The sequence below is a fragment of the Drosophila mojavensis genome, unplaced genomic scaffold (assembly GCF_018153725.1).
Source record: "Drosophila mojavensis isolate 15081-1352.22 unplaced genomic scaffold, ASM1815372v1 contig_80, whole genome shotgun sequence".
Classification (NCBI taxonomy): Eukaryota; Metazoa; Arthropoda; class Insecta; order Diptera; family Drosophilidae; genus Drosophila; species Drosophila mojavensis.
In genome coordinates, this window is record NW_025318906.1 from 8,036,407 (window position 1) to 8,053,539 (window position 17,133).

The window sequence follows — 17,133 nt, forward strand, 5'->3', positions numbered from 1 at the left end:
GCAATAATGCATGGCTCATTAGGCTAACGGCTTGCAGCACAACGAATCGAAGTTGTATAAGCCATAGTCAAGTCAAAGACTGAGTATAACTCCCTAGACTTTCGCGCAGTTTGCCACGTAAAAATGAGAAAGTATTTGGTGTTGCTAGGACTGCTGTCAATTGTCAGCAATACGGTTGCATCAGTTTGTGCATATCAAAAGTACTGCCCCAATGGAACACTACATGTGCTATGCACTAAAAGGGTAAAAACATAAATATAGTAATTATTTGTTTGTATTCAAATAAGTTTTTAGAACTTAGATTCATTCCATGAGCAATGTGGTGAAAAATATCAATTATATACCGTTGACGGATCTCTGAGGGAGGACATACTGTTTCGTTTGAATTTCGCGCGCAACATTGTGGCCAGTGGACTATTTGATTATCCACCGGCAGCTAATATGCCGATCCTCCAGTGGGATGAGTTTCTGGTCGATACAGCCAAAAAGCTAGCGTTTTCATGTGATACCCGTGGCCAATACTGTTCCAATTCGAAAGCATATAATTTTGTGTCCACTGTGCAAATCGGGGCCCATTTTGTAAGGGACGTAAAGCAGAAAACTGCAGTTAAGGATCTACTCAACATTTGGATTCGGGATTTGTTTGGTTGTAGTATGGATACTAATGGCATAATAACGCGAAAGGCTGTGAAGTGAGTAATACGAACGATCATAATTTATATTGATCTCACGATGATTCATTTTTTGGTGTCGAAAATACCTATTGAAATATTTGTAGTGAACTCTTTTGCGATTTTTAATTTTTTATTTATTTTTATTATATTAGGAACTCAACCTGCCTAGGCCACTACGCGCCTCTACTCGAAGATCGTTGCGATAGAATTGGATGTGTGACAACCGCTACTTTTAATGCAGCTGGGGAAACCACTTCAGCAAATCTGATTTGCAATTTGAATCGAGCTAACGTCAATGATGCGGTACCTTATAAAATAAGTCCGGTGCCAGCAATTGGCTGCAGCCAGGAAAGGGATTATATATACGAGTTTTTATGCCAACCCAGTAAACACGTCGATAATAATTTTATACCGATAAGACGTAGCCTTAATAATCTCTTCAAACCAGATATTAGGGAGCCCTTTATCAAGGACATAGTTAAAGAACACTGAAATGGAAGGAACCGATAAGAAAATTATAAATAAAAATATGTAAGAGTGCTGTCGTCGGTACTGTATACCTGTACCCTTCCATGTACTAATATTCCGATTATTCTACGCCTTTATTATATATTTATTATATATTCATAAATATATAATAAACACACATCTTAATAATAATAAATCCGCTAGTAGACAGACTACTATATATATGAAAAACTATATATATATGAAAAAATTATAGAGTCTGTCCATTCATTACATGAACATGAATCTGCAATCTCTACCTCTGACAGTATTAAAATTACGGCTGAAAAACAAAGTCAAATTATCGATTGTTATCGATGTGATGAGTTATAGGAAAAATATTTGGAGTTCGTACTGTATATGCTATACACAAGTATGCATGTACAATTTCAAGTTTCTCCCTTTTGTGGTTTACGAGATCTCTGCGTTCATAAGGACGCAGGGACGGACGGATGAACATGGCTAGTACAACTCAGTTCGTCATTTTGATCAAGAATATAAATTTACTTTATGGGGTGTGCTACGCCTCTGCCTTCTGCCTGTTACATACATTTACACAAAACCTCTATACCCTGATTTTCCTGATTTTCAATGGGCTCAGAGTATCAAAATGTAATGAATTAATTAATTGTCTAAATACAATGCGGTTGCGGCCATGACCGTGGCCAATTGACAGTGGGCCGGGTGTGTGTGTGTGTGGGTCTTGGGCTGCTTATTGGGCGAGATAGCAACGCTTCTGGCGTTGACAAATCGATTTGCTGACCAACTCTATAAGAGAGTGTGCTCCGGGGCCAGAGCTGAGCAAATTGGCTGCGTTAGCGAAATGTTGTGGACTAACTGGCTGTTGGCTGCACTGTGGCAGTTGTGCTGCATTTGGCCAAGGATTCCGGCCTTTGACTATTGTGATCCTACGCTCTGTCCGGGACCGGAGAAGCACATTGCCTGCAGTAATTTTGGTGTAAGTTCGATGACGCAAAACCCATTCGTATCGTCGACATTAAAGTGCGAAAGATTTTTGCAGGAACTGGCAGATACCTGCAGTCCGGATGCGCATGTGGTGCGTATAACAACAGATAGACGGAATATGATTCTCAATGAAATGAACGAATACCGTGATCGGATCGCAGGCGGCAATCTGGTCGGCTTCAATCCGGCCACACGCATGGCCACACTCCAATGGGACCCGGAGCTGGCCAGCTTTGCGGAACTGAATGTGAAACGCTGTGCTCTGGTCAATGATCATTGCCGCAACAGTGATCAGTTTCGCAATGTCGCCCAGGTGGTGGCCGAGGGCGGCTGGCAGGGTACGCCATACGATAGCAGCGGTCCCGTTGAATACCATACCGAGGATGAGGTGATCAAGGCGACGCTGGAGCAAATGTTCGGCGAATACAAGGAGTGCAGCATGCGTGACATTATAGCGTATAGTCCGCCAGCCAACAGGTAAGACTGGCGCACACACAGATCGCATGGGATCGTTGTTCGGTCCTGATTGAATCTGAAAGAATTTTGCGTTTCCGTCTTAGCAAATGCATCGCGTACTTCACACAACTGGTCAGGGACAGCACCACCCATGTCGGGTGCGGCATACTCCGTCAGACGCGCAACATCAGCAACAGTGCCGGCCAATGGCTGCTCAGTACGCATCAGTATATGACCTGTAATTTTGTCCGGGGCAACGATGTGAACGCGCCGGTTTATCAGAGCGGCGATAGGGCAGGAAGCGACTGCCGCTCCGGACGCAATCCGCAATTCATCAATCTGTGCTCCATCAACGAGATATACGACAATTACGGCGTAGTTGGCTTAAGTTTCTACTAAAAAGTCATACTATATTTGAATATATGATATATATAATATGTAATGATGGTTATACATAAATAAAAAAAAAAAAATTAATTTTCATTTAAAATATTGTTTCTTTATGAGTAAAATAAATGTAAAAAAAAAAAAAAAATAAATAATATAATAGGTAAAGAAAATAAAATTAAAATAATATAATAATAATAATAAATAAAAAAAATGTATATATAATTAATAAATAAAAAATATATATTATTTTATTAGTAATCAATCAATCAAATAAAATTTAAATAATAAAATAATAATAAATAAAAATATATATAAATAAATATAAAATATATATTTTTATTAGTAAAGTAAAGAATTTTTTTTGAAATATACTTAATCCATTTTTTTTAATTTGGCTAACTTTGAAAATTTATTATATAATATATTTTATAAATTTTAATATATATTTTAAAAATTAAAGGTTTTATAAAAAAAAATTATAAATATTTGATTAAATAAAAATATTTATATATATTAAATAAATTTTATAAACATTAGAAAAAGTTTTATATATCAGAAAATTATTGATTAAATATTTTTGGAGATTTTTAGAAATATGCAAAATATTTTATATTGTAGTTGGATATATAATTTGATAACAAGTTGGAAAATTACTGATTGGCAAAATATATATTTGAAGCGACTTCCAATAAACTTTAGTTTTGTTTTTAATTTGTTTTTAGATTGAAATGTATTCGACTCTTGTTGTTTACAGCTGCCGACAGTTGTTCTCTTTTTTTTTTTCTTTAGCTGCCACCTTTGAGTTCGCTGCGCTGCTGCAGGTGGTTGGCTGTGCTCTGGCATGCCACTCAAAGTCAGTGTGGTGCAAAGTTTGTCGACAATTCAGCATCGCGTTCAGCGTTGACAACTTCAGCAAACAACTTTTATCGCTCTCTCGCCACACCTTCCTCAATTTGATGCGCTCTGTTTTTTTTCCTCCATTTTTAAGTGGGGCTTTAAAGGGCACGGAAAAAAAGGAACAATAAAAAAGAAATGAATAAAAATATATGCAAACACAACAAGAAATGCGCGACAACCGCAAATGATGGGCAGCAAAATGTGTTCGCATTGAATAAAATATAATTTTTATGAAAAAACGTTTGAAAAAATCTGACAAATGAAAAATGTTGCAAGATTATTTTTCACAGCAATTTTTTAAATGAAATCAGAGCATATTTTTTGTTGTTGTTGAACATTTATTTAAAAAACAATGCGCATTAATTGTAAAAGGCATGCTAACTATTTAATTATGCAACATTTCAATATTTATTATGCGTGGATATAAATTTATATATTATTAAAATTTTTTTTGTTATTAGTTGCGCATGTGTACGTCATTAATTTTTAAAGCCTTTTGTAGAGTGCTATAAATTAACAGCTATTTATTGTAAATAATACATTAATTGCAAAAAATGTCTATGAACATATGACATACATACAATATATATTTAAAAAATAAAAAGAACATAGCATTTGGGTAATAATGACTGCAGGATACTCTTTCATAGACCAAAACGCTGTCAGATCCAAACTCCGATTCACCACGCCCCCAATTGATAATCATGTATATACTCTATATACAGGGGGAGAAAGATGGACACTGCATAAAACCAATATACTCACTTCACTTGTGTGAATGAGCATAATAATGTAATAAATATTAAAAATCAACTATTGTATGATAATATATTTCTAAAAATCAAAACTAGTCAAAACTACCAAATAGAAATATTTTTAAAAAATATATTGATTCAAGTAAATTTGTAATATTTAACGCCCGCGTGTCGTATGCGCAATTTCACAGCACTTCAACCGTAAACTCGCTTAAGTACCGTAAAAAATGTATAAGTTGTATTAAGTAAATTCTGAAACAACTCCAATGTAATGGGGCGAATATTACCCAGCAATACCTGGGAAAATTATTGCAAATTTTATTAGCAATAGTAGTTTAGTTAATTTTTTATTACAGCCACAACTCTTACCGATGCCGGACGTTGTGCTCGCAGTATCATAAATTGTATATTTTTGCGTACCTTCATGTCAAACATGAACCACTCGGTCTCGTAGGCAGCCACAGCGATGGCCAGATTCTGGAATATATTACAAAAACAGGCAGGCAAAGGCCACTACAACAACAACATCAACTACAAGTACAAGTACATCAATTCACCTGCTCCCTCAGCTCATTGGCATACCAATAGAGTGCCAATATCTGTGCGAGTATCATGTTTATATACGCACTCACAATGGCTATATGTGCGGACGAGTCCACCTAGACGGAAAAGCAACAGAAGAGGCATACATACATATATACTGCAAGCATGGTAAGCCTCGCGCACACACACACACACACACACACACAAATGCACTTACAATCATCAGCATGAAGAGCAGCGCACAGAGCAGCGCACCAAAGGCCAAAAATTCCACCAGAAATATATAAGTAGTCAGCTTATTGATGGTCCGTATATAGCTAGTAGATGGGAGACTGCATTGAATATCTACAAACTTTTGCACCACTCTTTTTTTGTTTTTCTCTTCATTTTTTTACTGCTTACTCAATGATCCGCTGATGATAGATAATGCATTCGATTATTTCCAGTGAGAGCTGCTGGGGGTTGAGCAAACGATGCTTGAGACGTCGCAAACGATGCTGCAGCGACTGGCACATCACAATGCCGAACATAATGAAGCCCACACAGAGACTCGTATAGGGTATATACATGCAGCAGCCCATCGGTGTGATGAGCAGGTGAAAGACGAACCAAATTTGATAGTAGGGTGTGGCATATTCATTGACGCCCGGTATCTTGCTGCCAAAGGGCAGAACTGCAAGTGCTCAAAGGTAATTTGATTAGGCCAAATAATGACATTAGTTGAAGCTTATTTGGATTCATTTTGTGGCCAGCTAACGACAGTATTTGAAGCTCTTGATTAATTTTAGTGGAGCAAGGATTTTGGGGAAAACGTTCAAAGGTAATTCAAGTTTCAAGATAATGAAGTTTTGATTAATTTTAGTTGATGTGAAGAACTTAGAGCAAGTGGTTAAGGATCATAGGATTGGTTATTAATGGAAGCTGTCTGTTGATTAAGAGTATCAGAGCTTTCGGTGGAAGCTTTCAAAGGTAATAAGAGTTAATGGATAAATGACATTAAGTGAAGCTTTGGATTAATTTTAATTGATGCGAAAATATTCGAGAACTTGGGTTTTAAAATTATTTATTAATGGGAGATGTCTATTGATTAAGGGTATCCAAGCTTTCGGAGGAAGTTCTAAAAAGTAATTAGAGTTCATGAATAATGACATTTGGTAAAGCTTTGGATTAATTTAAGAGAAGAAGATTTTGTTTAATGGAAAAATTTATTTTTAGAGATAAAACTAAGGAATTCATTAATTAAAGAGCTTTACCTACATTTTTAAATTAAACCAAAATTCAACATTCACTTCCAGCAACTCTTCACTCACCCCTCTCAGTAGAGCTCAGCGGATAAAGGGCAAAGCCAATGCAGGTGAGCAGCCCAAAGAAGAGATTCCCACGCGCCATAAGTCGACCCTGCTGATTCATCTTAGCCAAAAGGTAGGCTATATAGCGATCATCCATGCGCTTCAGCTCATAGCACGAGTTGCTCAGATCGCTGATCAGCTGAATATATCTCTGCTGATCGAATAGCAGCAAGTACGCACGCAGCACCGTGTTTATCCAGAGCACCAGCATATAGGAGTTGCGTATGATGCCCGTGATGCCCTCGTCCGTCGTGCACATGTAGAAGATCTGGGTGAGCACATGGACAATGCTCAGTGTTAGGCAAATGTAACGTTTCACATTCTTATCGTAGAGCAGCGCCCAGAAGCGCAATATCCGCACATTCATGTAAATCAATTGGATGTCCTCGAGCATATTGGTAACTCAACTATTTGTCGATATGTGCAGTCGGCTGACTTTTATATCTTTGCCCAAGGTTATGCAATAGTTATTATAATTTTGTTGTGCTGCCCTGATTCATGCCACGCCTTGCAAGCGCTCCCAGGCACAATTTTTAAAGTAATTTTCTTCATTTTGCAATGCTCGCTCAGGGAGTGAAGATTGGAGTATATTCGATTGGCGTTAGGTACTTGAAATGTTGAGAAATTAAAGTGAATGACTTGAACTTAAACAAGACTTGAAAATAACTGAAAACTTGTTTAATAAACTGTACAAAAATTTTTATTTACAAAATAAAAAAATTAAAAATGAAGGAAATTATGAAGATTTTATATATGGGTATACCTGTATTGGGGTTATCTGTTTTAGTGCTTAATAATAAGCATCTTAACATCTTCAACTAACTGCTATAAAAAATCTCAATGGACTTATTCTTAAACTAACTTGAAATCTTCTTGAGCATGTATGAACTAGTCAGCTATAGTCCACCAATTCTTTCTTAATGCATTTTTCAGTAGTCCAAATTGCTGCACATGATTTGGCATTTTATTTGATTACCTGAAATATTATACCAATTTTTTGTTGCTTAATTTGCATTCTTTTTTATCGATTATCAAAAACTGTGCAGAAAATATGAAAATATGTATATTTACATTTTAGTGAAGCTTTTTGCTTAATAAATGAATTTGTGTGCCTGAGTGTGTGTGAAAATATGTTAGTCACAAACATTCTGTATCATAATCTATTTGATAGAAAATGTTTATAAATATAATTACAGCGAGCAATCAGCCACGATTGATAATTTTCCATCATAGTTGATAATAAATTGGTTGCATTGACAATTGTAGCTGTAATGAGCTAATGTAAATATGTAGAATATCTCATTATATATAAATATATATGCATGTTTATTTATTTACACAGCAATCAGCGAAATTTCACCATTCAGTTGATTAGGAAAAACTATACAATATTGTTTTCATAGTCAGAGATAAATAGTTTAATATTTATTTACTCAAATTCTCCATTTGAATACTCTTTATTAATTTGCATTTAAATTATGGGAAGTCAAAAATATAAAATATATTGTTTGAGTGTGGCATAGGGTTAACTTCAATTAATTTGCATATAACTTAAATTCAATTTTATTAATATAAGTACTATTTCCGTAATAAAAAATAATATAAAAATATAAAAACTAAATATTTTAAATATATAAAAGTTTAATAACTTGGTTTAAAAAAATAGTGAACATATAATTAAAATAGAAACTAAATAAATAATGTAAATAAAAAATATTTAAATCTAAAATATAAAGTAGGATAAAAACCTCATTATTTAAATATTTAACTAAATGATTCTAGTTTTTGGCATACCCAATAAATCACTGCTTAAATATGATAATTATCTTTCATTTAGATTATGCCTTCGATTAAATACATCCAGAGTGGCCAAATCATTTCATTTTTCTCGTAGTTGGATTATTTATTTAGTTATAGACTAACATTTGATGCATCCAGTTCGAAATGGTTTTGATAATCGTCACCTTTTTGCTGGTACTACTGGTGCTGCTCTATAAATATGCCATGGATCCATATAGGACCTTTGAAGAGCGTGGCGTGGCGTATAGCAAACCGAAACCCTTTCTGGGGAACTTAAATGTGCGCGTTTTACTGGGACGAAAATCCTTTCTAAAGCATATTATCGAACAGAATATCGCGTTGAGGCATCACAAGATCTACGGCTTTTACAATTTGCGCGAACCATTCTTTATATTACATGATGCGGAGTTGATCAAACGCGTGGGCATCCAGGACTTTGAGCATTTCATCAATCATCGCCCAATGATACCCGAAACGGGTGAAACAATCTTCTCGAAAAGTCTGAACGGACTGAAGGACGACAAGTGGAGGGAAATGCGTAATACGCTAACTCCATCCTTTACGGGCAGCAAATTGAAGGCGATGTTCGAGCTGATCAACGAGTGCAGTATAGAGGGTGTGCGTTATATAGAAGCCGAGTTAGTTAAGGCCAACAAGGGAGAGATCGACCTGGAAATGAAGGATTATTTTGGAAGATTTGCCAATGATGTTATTGCATCGGCTTCGTTTGGCATTAAGGTCAATTCGTTTGTGGATAAAAATAATCAATTCTATACGCTAGCTAGCTCCGTGATGCATTTCTCGTTTCTATCCCTAATCAAGGTTATACTCTATGGCATTATGCCGAGGGTTATGAAGGTAAACTATTATTATTATTTTTATTTAATTTTTCTTTTTATATAAGTAATCCCAATCTATTTCAGGCCCTGCGCGTCAAACTTTTTAATGGCAAGAAAATTGATTACTTTTGTAGTCTCGTTTTCGATACCATGAAATATCGCAAGGAACATAATATAATACGACCCGATGTGATCCATTTGCTTATGGAGGCCAAGCGGCAATATCAACAGAATGAAACCCTGGACAGCTCAACTAAGCACGCGGAGTTCAACGATGAGGATCTGTTGGCGCAGTGTTTGTTGATCTTCCTCGTGGGCTTCGAGGTGATGTCGGCCAGCCTCTGCTTTCTCACCTATGAGCTCTGTCGCAATCCGGACGTACAAGCGAAACTGTATGAGGAGATCTCAGCCGTGGAACAGGAGCTGCAGGGTAAACCGCTCAGCTACAATATGTTGGCCAAGATGAAGTATATGGATTTGGTTATATGCGAAGCGCTGCGTATGTGGCCGCCAGCGTTCAGCTTGGATCGGATGTGCGGCAAAGATATCGATATGTACGACGAGAATCGGGAGCTTTTGGCCAAGTTTCGCAAGGGTGACATTATTCAAATACCGATTATAGCGCTGCAACGCGATCCACATAATTTCCCAGAGCCAGAAGTCTTCAAGCCCGAACGCTTTTTGGACGAGAACAGGGCGAACATAAAACCCTTTACGTATTTACCTTTCGGCGTGGGACCGCGCAGTTGCATAGGTATATATAAATCATATATATATTATATAACAAATTATTTATTGAAATTTTTTAATCCTCTCTTTAAAGGCAATCGCATGGCTTTAATGGAAATCAAATCCATCATCTATCACTTGATTAGCAAATTTGAATTGTTGCCAACTGAGAAAACGGTCAAGAACATGCTGGAAAGCCTCAAAGGTTTTCATATGCAGCCCAAGGAAAAGTTTTGGCTGAAATTAGTGCCCAGAAAATTGGACTAAATACAGTGCAAAATGTTGGTTCTATTGCAAAAATCTATATTGGCTGCAGTTGCTATGAAAGTAGATAAGATAAGATTATAATAATAAAATATAATATCAGATGCTTAGGCCTGATAAGGCATTCCAGTATATGGATTTATATAATAAATATCGGAAAATATTATAAATATAAATCAAATATATGCGGAAAAAAAGAAAAAGTTTGATTACTATATGTATTTAGAGCTTTGAACTTTTGATTGATGTTTGAATAAATTTATAAAGTTTTTCATCCATTTGTTTTATTTACGTGCCATATAATTTAATCGAAACTACTATGCAAGTTGTATAGTATGTATTATCATATGCATATATTCTATACTATAAATAATCTATTTTTCGTATTCTCGCTGATAACATATCAAACAATTTAACACTAAATTTGAGATAAGACATTGTTATAAACAAAATATATATCAACAAATCGTTTGGTTTGCTAATTTGTTATTTATCTGTTTAGGGTATTTAGCAGAAGGTATGCTCATTTTAAAAGGCACTTTGCAACAGCTGGAAGAATAGCTGTGGAAATAGTTCGAATCACGCTTATACGTATCTGTCTTATTAAATATTTTCAGAGTTCAAATTTCTCCATTTGCTTTTTATTTGTTTATTTTTTAAGTCATGGCTAATTATTTTTATTTATTATTAATTTATTATTATATACACGGTACTTAGAGTATTTAATATTCTAATAATGTTTCATAAAGGTATTAAATTTATTCATTTTTTTTTTCTACACTATAAACAACTTTTAGGCAAGTTGCTGCTGTTATGCTCTTCTATAGAATACTGAAGATGTATATAATTAATATTATTATATATACAAAAATTAGCATTATTACAAATTAAAATATTTATATCCGACAATTATTTTAAACTAAATATTTAATAATTATAATTAAATAAAAAATATAAATATTTAAATATAAAACATTTCTTAGATATTCAGCTATCGTCAAGTTAGTTCAACCCAACATAAAGCTCTATTGATAAGAGTATTTAGAATGCTAAAAAAAAGTAACAAGAAGGCGTGAACAGTCAAGTAAACAAGAGAGCGAGAGGGCTCGAGAGAGTGAGAGATAGAGAGAGCGAGAGCTCTGACATTGAAAATGCTATATATAAATTAGGGAGAACGAAAGGTAGCGCGAGTGGGAGCGGCAGCTGGTGCGAGAGGGAGATATGAGGTCATATTAGAGCTTTGTTATTATTATTGACCGATTCAGTTAGAGTCGAGAGCTCGCCGCGCTCAGTTGAGCTGATATAAAAGTAAAATGTTTTTGATTATTTGCACACTCGGGATCGTATTGTGCGCATTACTCTACAAATGGTCGGTGGCCAAGTTCCAGACGTTCGAGCAGCGGGGCATACCCCACGAGAAGCCCATTCCGCTGCTGGGTAATATGTGCTTCAAGGAACTATTCGGCCTATCTCCACATTTGGTCAGACAAATCGAACAGTATCAACAATTCAAAGACTCCAAAGTCTATGGCGCTTACTTTCTACGTGATCCGATATTTGTGTTGCGTGATCTGGAACTGATCAAGAGTGTGGGCGTTAAGCAGTTCGATCATTTCGTCAATCATTCGGGATCCGAGCAGTTTCAGACGCTGCTGTCGAAGAGTCTGGTGCAGTTGAAAGATCGCGAATGGCGCGATATGCGTAATATATTAACGCCCACATTCACGGGCATCAAAATGCGTGCGATGTACGATCTGATTAATGCGTGCAGTGAGGTGGGCGTGGCCTATATTGAAGATAAACTGAAGAGTGCCAATGGTAATGGCATCGAGCTGGAGATGAAGGATTATTTCACACGTTTCACCAACGATGTCATCGCCTCCGCTGCCTTTGGCATCAAGGTCAACTCGTTCGAGGAGCAGAAGAACAAATTCTTTCAGCTCGGACAAAGTGTTACCACAATTACCGCCGCCACTATGCTCAAGGCGTTGCTGTTTACGTTTATGCCCAAGTTGATGAAGGTATTAATTGAGTAATGATATTTTTTGTAGCCTAACTCGATTGGAAATGGGAAATCGGGGTATATTGGTTTGGGAAACATATTTGTAACAGGCAAAAGGAGGCGTGGCTGTGCCCCTAAAATATTTATATAATCTTGACTAGGACGACAGGATGAGCTGAGTTGAGTCTGTCCATATGAATCCAGAGATCTCGTAAATCGCAAAAGCTAAGAACTTGAAATTTTAAGCGTATATTTGTGAATACCCTACGCAGTACGATTTTATATATTTATTATATTTATTCTCGATCTCATCCCATTTCCGTATAAAAAAAGCAAAGAATGATTATATCAGCTCTTCAAGGGGTACAGGGTATCTTCTAGTTGAGCAGCCTTGTCTAGAGTACTTTTACTTATCATAAACTAATTAATACATTACTTTTCTCTATCAGTCCCTAGGCTTAAGTATTCTAGACGAAAAGATGATCAATTACTTCAGATCTCTGGTATTTGATGCCATAAAATTTCGTGAAAAGAATTCTATAATAAGACCCGATATGATACACTTGTTAATGGAAGCACAGCGCAAGGTTAATGAATCGGAGGAGTCTAATAAAAAATTCACAGATGATGATTTGTTGGCTCAATGTTTGCTCTTCTTCTTTGCGGGCTTTGAGACGGTGTCCACCTGCCTGTGCTTTGTCACCTATGAGCTGTGCATGAATCCGACGGTGCAACAGCAGCTCTATGAAGAGATTTTGGATGTGGAGCAACAGCTGCAGGGAAAACCCCTCGATTACGATAGTCTAATGCATATGAAGTACATGGATATGGTCGTATCGGAAGCATTGCGCAAATGGCCGCCCGCACCACAAACGGATCGTGCTTGCAACGCAGATATCGATTTGCGTGATGAGAACAATGAGATTGTCGTCTCACTGAAAAAGGGTGACCGTCTATTTATACCCATTGTGGGCTTGCACTACGATCCAGAGTATTTTCCCGAGCCCAAAGAGTTTCGACCGGAACGTTTTGCCGAGCACAATAAAGAAGATATTAAGCCATTTACATATATGCCATTTGGTGTCGGGCCACGCAGTTGCATAGGTGAGTGGAGCGTATAAAACCAGAAATTAAAATGTAATTTAAAAAAAAAATATATATTTAATTCTTTTTTCAGGCAATCGTATGGCTCTAATGGAGGTCAAATCAATCATATATCATCAGCTGCACAAGTTCGAATTGTTGCCGTGTAAAAAAACGACTTTAGATATGATGAACAACATCATGGGCTTCCAGATGGCGCCCAAGGATAAATTTTGGCTTAAATATGTGGCCAGAAAGAATGAAACAGCTAACTGAATGCGATATGAAATTGATGAAAAGTATGCTTTAATTACTAAATTAGTTTCGTTAATTTAAATTTTGCAGCACAAAAATTTCTTCTTAGGCAAAAAGTTGCTGCAGTTTTAGCTAATTAATCATTTTCCATTCTAATTAAAAGTTTATCTAGCGCCGCACGTTGAATGCATTTCATTAATCAGCGAACAGGAAATTACACTAAATACTCTCTCGTGCTTTATTTAATGGAATTTGTTGTTGTTCTAATTAATGCAAATGCATCAAAGCAAAAGTTTTGATACGCAACTAATCGAAACTGAAGTGCGCAGCTTCCGTTTATTGAATTGATTCTTCAGCTGAATAAAAGGAAATTAATACACTGAAAAATATTAAGTAAGCAAATCTGTGGACTATGAGAGAGGAGTAGACAGTCTTATGCGTAAGTAGTTTTGACTGGCGCTGCTACCAGAGAGAGAGAGAGAGAGCGGCCATTGTGGATTCTAATGGAATGCAATTATCCACTGAGCTGCGGTGCTGCCAGCAGCGTTGAGTATTTCTCCCAAGAATTTCCTCTGTTTCCTCTAATTATTTCCTCGAAAAATTTCCCCCCAAGTCTTAAACGATCACACACTTTCACTTCACTTTACTGCACAGCATGACTGAAACCTACCACAAGACTTGGGCGACTGAAGAAATGCTGTAGCTGATGCTCTTTATATAGGGCAACATTTACTCAAACACTAAGTCGCTCTCCTATATTGTGTTCGGTGTCGAGGTAGGGGTCGTTGCAGTCGATCTTTAAGTGACCAATGGGAGCACTCTCTGCTGCTGCAAGCATTCTAGCTTCGATTTACTTACATATAAATGAGCTTAGGCTCATACTCTCACAAATATTTGGAGACTCTAAACAGAACACATATGAAGAGGTTTGGTATTGTGGATCTTGAGAGCATGTTATGAAGATATTTCTATTGCTAACGCTCCTCACTCTTGTGTAAGTACTTCAGGCTGGCACTACATACAAAGAAAGAGAGAGAGAGAGTGAGTGCCGCCATTGTGGACTCTAGTGGAATGAAAGTATCCACAGCGCTAACGCTATTGGTTGCAGAGCTTTTGATCTCTCAAACTGAGCGCAGGCTGCGCATGTATTGGTAGTGGGGAGAGAGAAATGTCGGCTTAGTTTAGGCTCGTGCTCAATTAGGAAATTAGTTCGTGTGTGGATGCCCACTCGATCGTTGCTAGCATGGATTGCGCGCATGTGTGTAAATTTTTTTTTGTGTTTTTTGTGTTGATAATATCAACTTGATATCTAAAATGCTAATTCCCTGTGCTAAGTGCAACACTGCAAGAGTGAAATGTGATACGATAAATATAATATATAACATAAAATAATACTAAAATTGTGCATTATTATTTATGCAAAGAAAAAGCGCAACAAAATCACGGTTAAAAAATAAGGGGTAAGTACTATTCTTAAATATTTACGCTAGTAGCTTGTTTAAATTTATAAAGCACCTAATATAATTTCGAAAGATTAATTTAAATCCGAAGTGAGCAAAATCTTTGCATACAAGCATTTTCTTGCATAAATTATTTACAGTTATTACTAGAGTTAGTCGTCTATTGCCGCCAAATGCAAAATTGACAGGATTTGTGTGTGTGCGAGCGAGATGACAGTAGTGTGTTCACATTTTATGGAATAGGAGAAAAAGAATTGCCGATTAACTCACTTTGAATATTAATATCTATGTATGTGTGTATATATGAATGTATATTTGTGTAAGTAAATGAGTGAGTAAGTTCTATTAGAGATGTGCAGTATATTTTGTAGAGATGTGCTGTATATTTTTGTCCACAATGATAAATTACTCTATTGAACATACATACATGTATGTAGGTATTTATGTATCTCTCTCCGTTCCACTACAGATGTGCAGTATTTTTTTAATTTATTTTTTTTAATTTGTGAATTTTATTTTGATTTCAATAGGTAATAATAAGTCCCAAATTGATTGAACACATTTCTTTTGCTAAATACAATGTCAATAAATGAGTGTTATTTACATAGTAAAAGAAAATCACACAACCGTTAAATAATCAATAACCGACCACAGCAAATCAGTTTAACCGACACGTCAACCTGTTAATTAATTTTTCATTTGGGGTCAAAAGGGAATTTACCAAATTTTTGGGAGCAGCAACATCAGACTGCTGAAAATGAATTTCGTTTGTCCAATGTAGAAAATGGCCGCAACATTTGCAGTTGACTGTGAAGGCAGTTTAATTTGGCTAAAGAAATGTTGGACAAAAACTTTTTGACATTTCGTTATTTATGTGCTTTGGGATATTTAGGCAAAAAGTTTTGGCGGACTAAGCAGTTAATGCGATATTGATTTATTTGCCAGCAGTAGCTGTAGAAGCAGCAGCAGCTGCTCCAGATATACGTAATAAATATTATGCAGCTGATATATATTTATGTATATATAAGTATATATGTATAATTTATAATTTAAAGAGCAGATCTTAGAAAGTTTGTTTTGATTTCAAGACAAAATTATACGCATTTTTGGCTGCAGCTTCTTCACTTCAAGTTCATGAATTGAAATGTTCTGGTTGACTAAGTACGCGGCAGCCGGATACCCTGTAAATTGAGTGAACAGAAGGAGAGAGTATAAGCGAGCTCAAATAAATTTGTTACAAACGAACTTCCCGTAATTTATAAATTAATAAATTATTTTAAAGCATATCTAGCAGCCACAAAAATATAGGAAATAGTATTATATGTAACGGGTTAAAATGAACATACTTAATCAACTTTTTCTTGATATAGTTTCTGTTATCTTATGCCGTGCAGGATAAGCAAAATGAACAAAAAAAAAATATATATATATATATAAATATGCAAACGATTAAGCTGTGCGTTTTGCGTAGATACTTTTGGGCGTAAGTTTTCATGAGCTGCCTGCCAGACAGCTAAAGCTAAAAAGATCTCAAATATCAAAGTGCGACAGACGAAAAACTTGAAGTTTCTATCAAAAGGCAACAAAAAGTTTCTGCTGAAAAAACTTGGACTTGGACTTGGCCCAACTCGGGCGACAAAAGGCGCGAGAAAGATTAAATAAAATACAAAAAAAAAAAAAAAAAAAAATATTAAGATGGAACCTAGTTGAAAATCTTTTTATTTTGGAGCAAGAGGCAAAAAGTTGTTAATTATTTTCGCTGGACTTCGCTGCTGGGCGAAACGAAAAAACAAAAGCGCAAAGTTTTTAGTTCAAATCTATGACTGCCAGCGACATTCCGAAGCATTGCTGGAGAAGTTGACTTTTAAGCTGAGCAGGAGGTGGAGCTGCACTCTCGTAACTTAACGTTAAGCCGTAATGGTCATATTTTGGTCAAACTGCATTTGTGTTGGCCAATGCGATGCGACGCTTAAGTGCTGGGGCCAAAATGGTGTAAACTTGTAATTTGTAACTGCTGCAGTGGCTGCGGCCTGTTTCGTCTCTTTTCCCCTCCGCATTTCTCCCCCTTTTGCACCCTTTTAGGTGGCAGCCAAAATTCTTTGGCTTGACCGCTAGTTGACCCATTTGCATAATTATTCATTGCGCCGCATTTTGGGCATAAATA

The 17,133-nt window shown here is 36.2% G+C and overlaps 4 protein-coding genes and 1 long non-coding RNA gene across 9 annotated transcripts; 4 read left to right on the forward strand and 1 right to left on the reverse strand.

Annotated features, from left to right (window-relative positions):
- Window positions 1–73: 73 nt before the first annotated feature.
- Window positions 74–1,266, forward strand: LOC6579079 (venom allergen 3). Its single transcript, XM_002004940.4, has 3 exons — window positions 74–243; window positions 295–692; window positions 827–1,266. Exons 1-3 carry the CDS (start codon window positions 124–126, stop codon window positions 1,164–1,166), a joined length of 858 nt encoding a protein of 285 aa, XP_002004976.2. The 5' UTR covers window positions 74–123; the 3' UTR covers window positions 1,167–1,266.
- Window positions 1,267–1,974: 708 nt separating this feature from the next.
- On the forward strand, window positions 1,975–3,086 carry LOC6579080 (antigen 5 like allergen Cul n 1). 2 transcript variants are annotated; one of them, XM_015163477.3, is made up of 3 exons: window positions 1,975–2,139; window positions 2,203–2,624; window positions 2,687–3,086. In XM_015163477.3, exons 1-3 carry the CDS (start codon window positions 2,005–2,007, stop codon window positions 3,000–3,002), a joined length of 873 nt encoding a protein of 290 aa, XP_015018963.1. In that variant the 5' UTR covers window positions 1,975–2,004; the 3' UTR covers window positions 3,003–3,086. The 2 variants fall into 2 exon arrangements, with proteins under 2 accessions (XP_015018963.1, XP_002004977.1); XM_002004941.4 differs by having other exon boundaries at window positions 2,708–3,086.
- Window positions 3,087–4,815: 1,729 nt separating this feature from the next.
- LOC6579081 (odorant receptor 49b) lies at window positions 4,816–6,931 on the reverse strand. Its single transcript, XM_002004942.4, has 6 exons — window positions 6,499–6,931; window positions 5,591–5,861; window positions 5,406–5,505; window positions 5,203–5,304; window positions 5,015–5,122; window positions 4,816–4,942 (listed from the first exon to the last, which is right to left on the reverse strand). Exons 1-6 carry the CDS (start codon window positions 6,929–6,931, stop codon window positions 4,841–4,843), a joined length of 1,116 nt encoding a protein of 371 aa, XP_002004978.1. The 3' UTR covers window positions 4,816–4,840.
- LOC116804162 lies at window positions 4,928–7,268 on the forward strand. 4 transcript variants are annotated; one of them, XR_006357844.1, is made up of 5 exons: window positions 4,928–5,356; window positions 5,635–5,877; window positions 5,941–6,008; window positions 6,051–6,157; window positions 6,484–7,268. It is a non-coding gene; the product is annotated as an uncharacterized LOC116804162 (long non-coding RNA). The 4 variants fall into 4 exon arrangements; XR_004364230.2 differs by having other exon boundaries at window positions 4,931–5,356; window positions 5,941–6,157; window positions 6,484–6,809; window positions 6,875–7,268; XR_004364228.2 differs by having other exon boundaries at window positions 4,932–5,356; window positions 5,941–6,157; window positions 6,484–6,809; window positions 6,870–7,268.
- Window positions 7,269–8,466: 1,198 nt separating this feature from the next.
- LOC6579082 lies at window positions 8,467–13,896 on the forward strand. The gene is made up of 6 exons (XM_002004943.3): window positions 8,467–9,195; window positions 9,261–9,930; window positions 10,000–10,160; window positions 11,474–12,190; window positions 12,621–13,275; window positions 13,349–13,896. The coding sequence occupies exons 1-6, from the start codon at window positions 8,482–8,484 to the stop codon at window positions 13,528–13,530; spliced, it is 3,099 nt and encodes a 1,032-aa protein (XP_002004979.2). The 5' UTR covers window positions 8,467–8,481; the 3' UTR covers window positions 13,531–13,896.
- The last annotated feature ends 3,237 nt before the right edge of the window (window positions 13,897–17,133 follow it).

Coding starts and splice junctions, on each gene's coding strand:
- LOC6579082 (XM_002004943.3), top strand. CDS start 8,482: ATGGTTTTGATAATCGTCACCTTTTTGCTGGTACTACTGGTGCTGCTC. Junction 9,196..9,260: donor TTATGCCGAGGGTTATGAAG/GTAAACTATTAT, acceptor AATCTATTTCAG/GCCCTGCGCGTCAAACTTTT. Junction 10,161..11,473: donor GGCTGAAATTAGTGCCCAGA/AAATTGGACTAA, acceptor TTGAGCTGATAT/AAAAGTAAAATGTTTTTGAT.
- LOC6579080 (XM_015163477.3), top strand. CDS start 2,005: ATGTTGTGGACTAACTGGCTGTTGGCTGCACTGTGGCAGTTGTGCTGC. Junction 2,140..2,202: donor TTGCCTGCAGTAATTTTGGT/GTAAGTTCGATG, acceptor AGATTTTTGCAG/GAACTGGCAGATACCTGCAG. Junction 2,625..2,686: donor TATAGTCCGCCAGCCAACAG/GTAAGACTGGCG, acceptor TGAATCTGAAAG/AATTTTGCGTTTCCGTCTTA.
- LOC6579081 (XM_002004942.4), bottom strand. CDS start 6,931: ATGCTCGAGGACATCCAATTGATTTACATGAATGTGCGGATATTGCGC. Junction 5,862..6,498: donor GCTGAGCTCTACTGAGAGGG/GTGAGTGAAGAG, acceptor GAGCACTTGCAG/TTCTGCCCTTTGGCAGCAAG. Junction 5,506..5,590: donor TATCATCAGCGGATCATTGA/GTAAGCAGTAAA, acceptor CCCATCTACTAG/CTATATACGGACCATCAATA.
- LOC6579079 (XM_002004940.4), top strand. CDS start 124: ATGAGAAAGTATTTGGTGTTGCTAGGACTGCTGTCAATTGTCAGCAAT. Junction 244..294: donor ATGTGCTATGCACTAAAAGG/GTAAAAACATAA, acceptor ATAAGTTTTTAG/AACTTAGATTCATTCCATGA. Junction 693..826: donor ATAACGCGAAAGGCTGTGAA/GTGAGTAATACG, acceptor TTATTATATTAG/GAACTCAACCTGCCTAGGCC.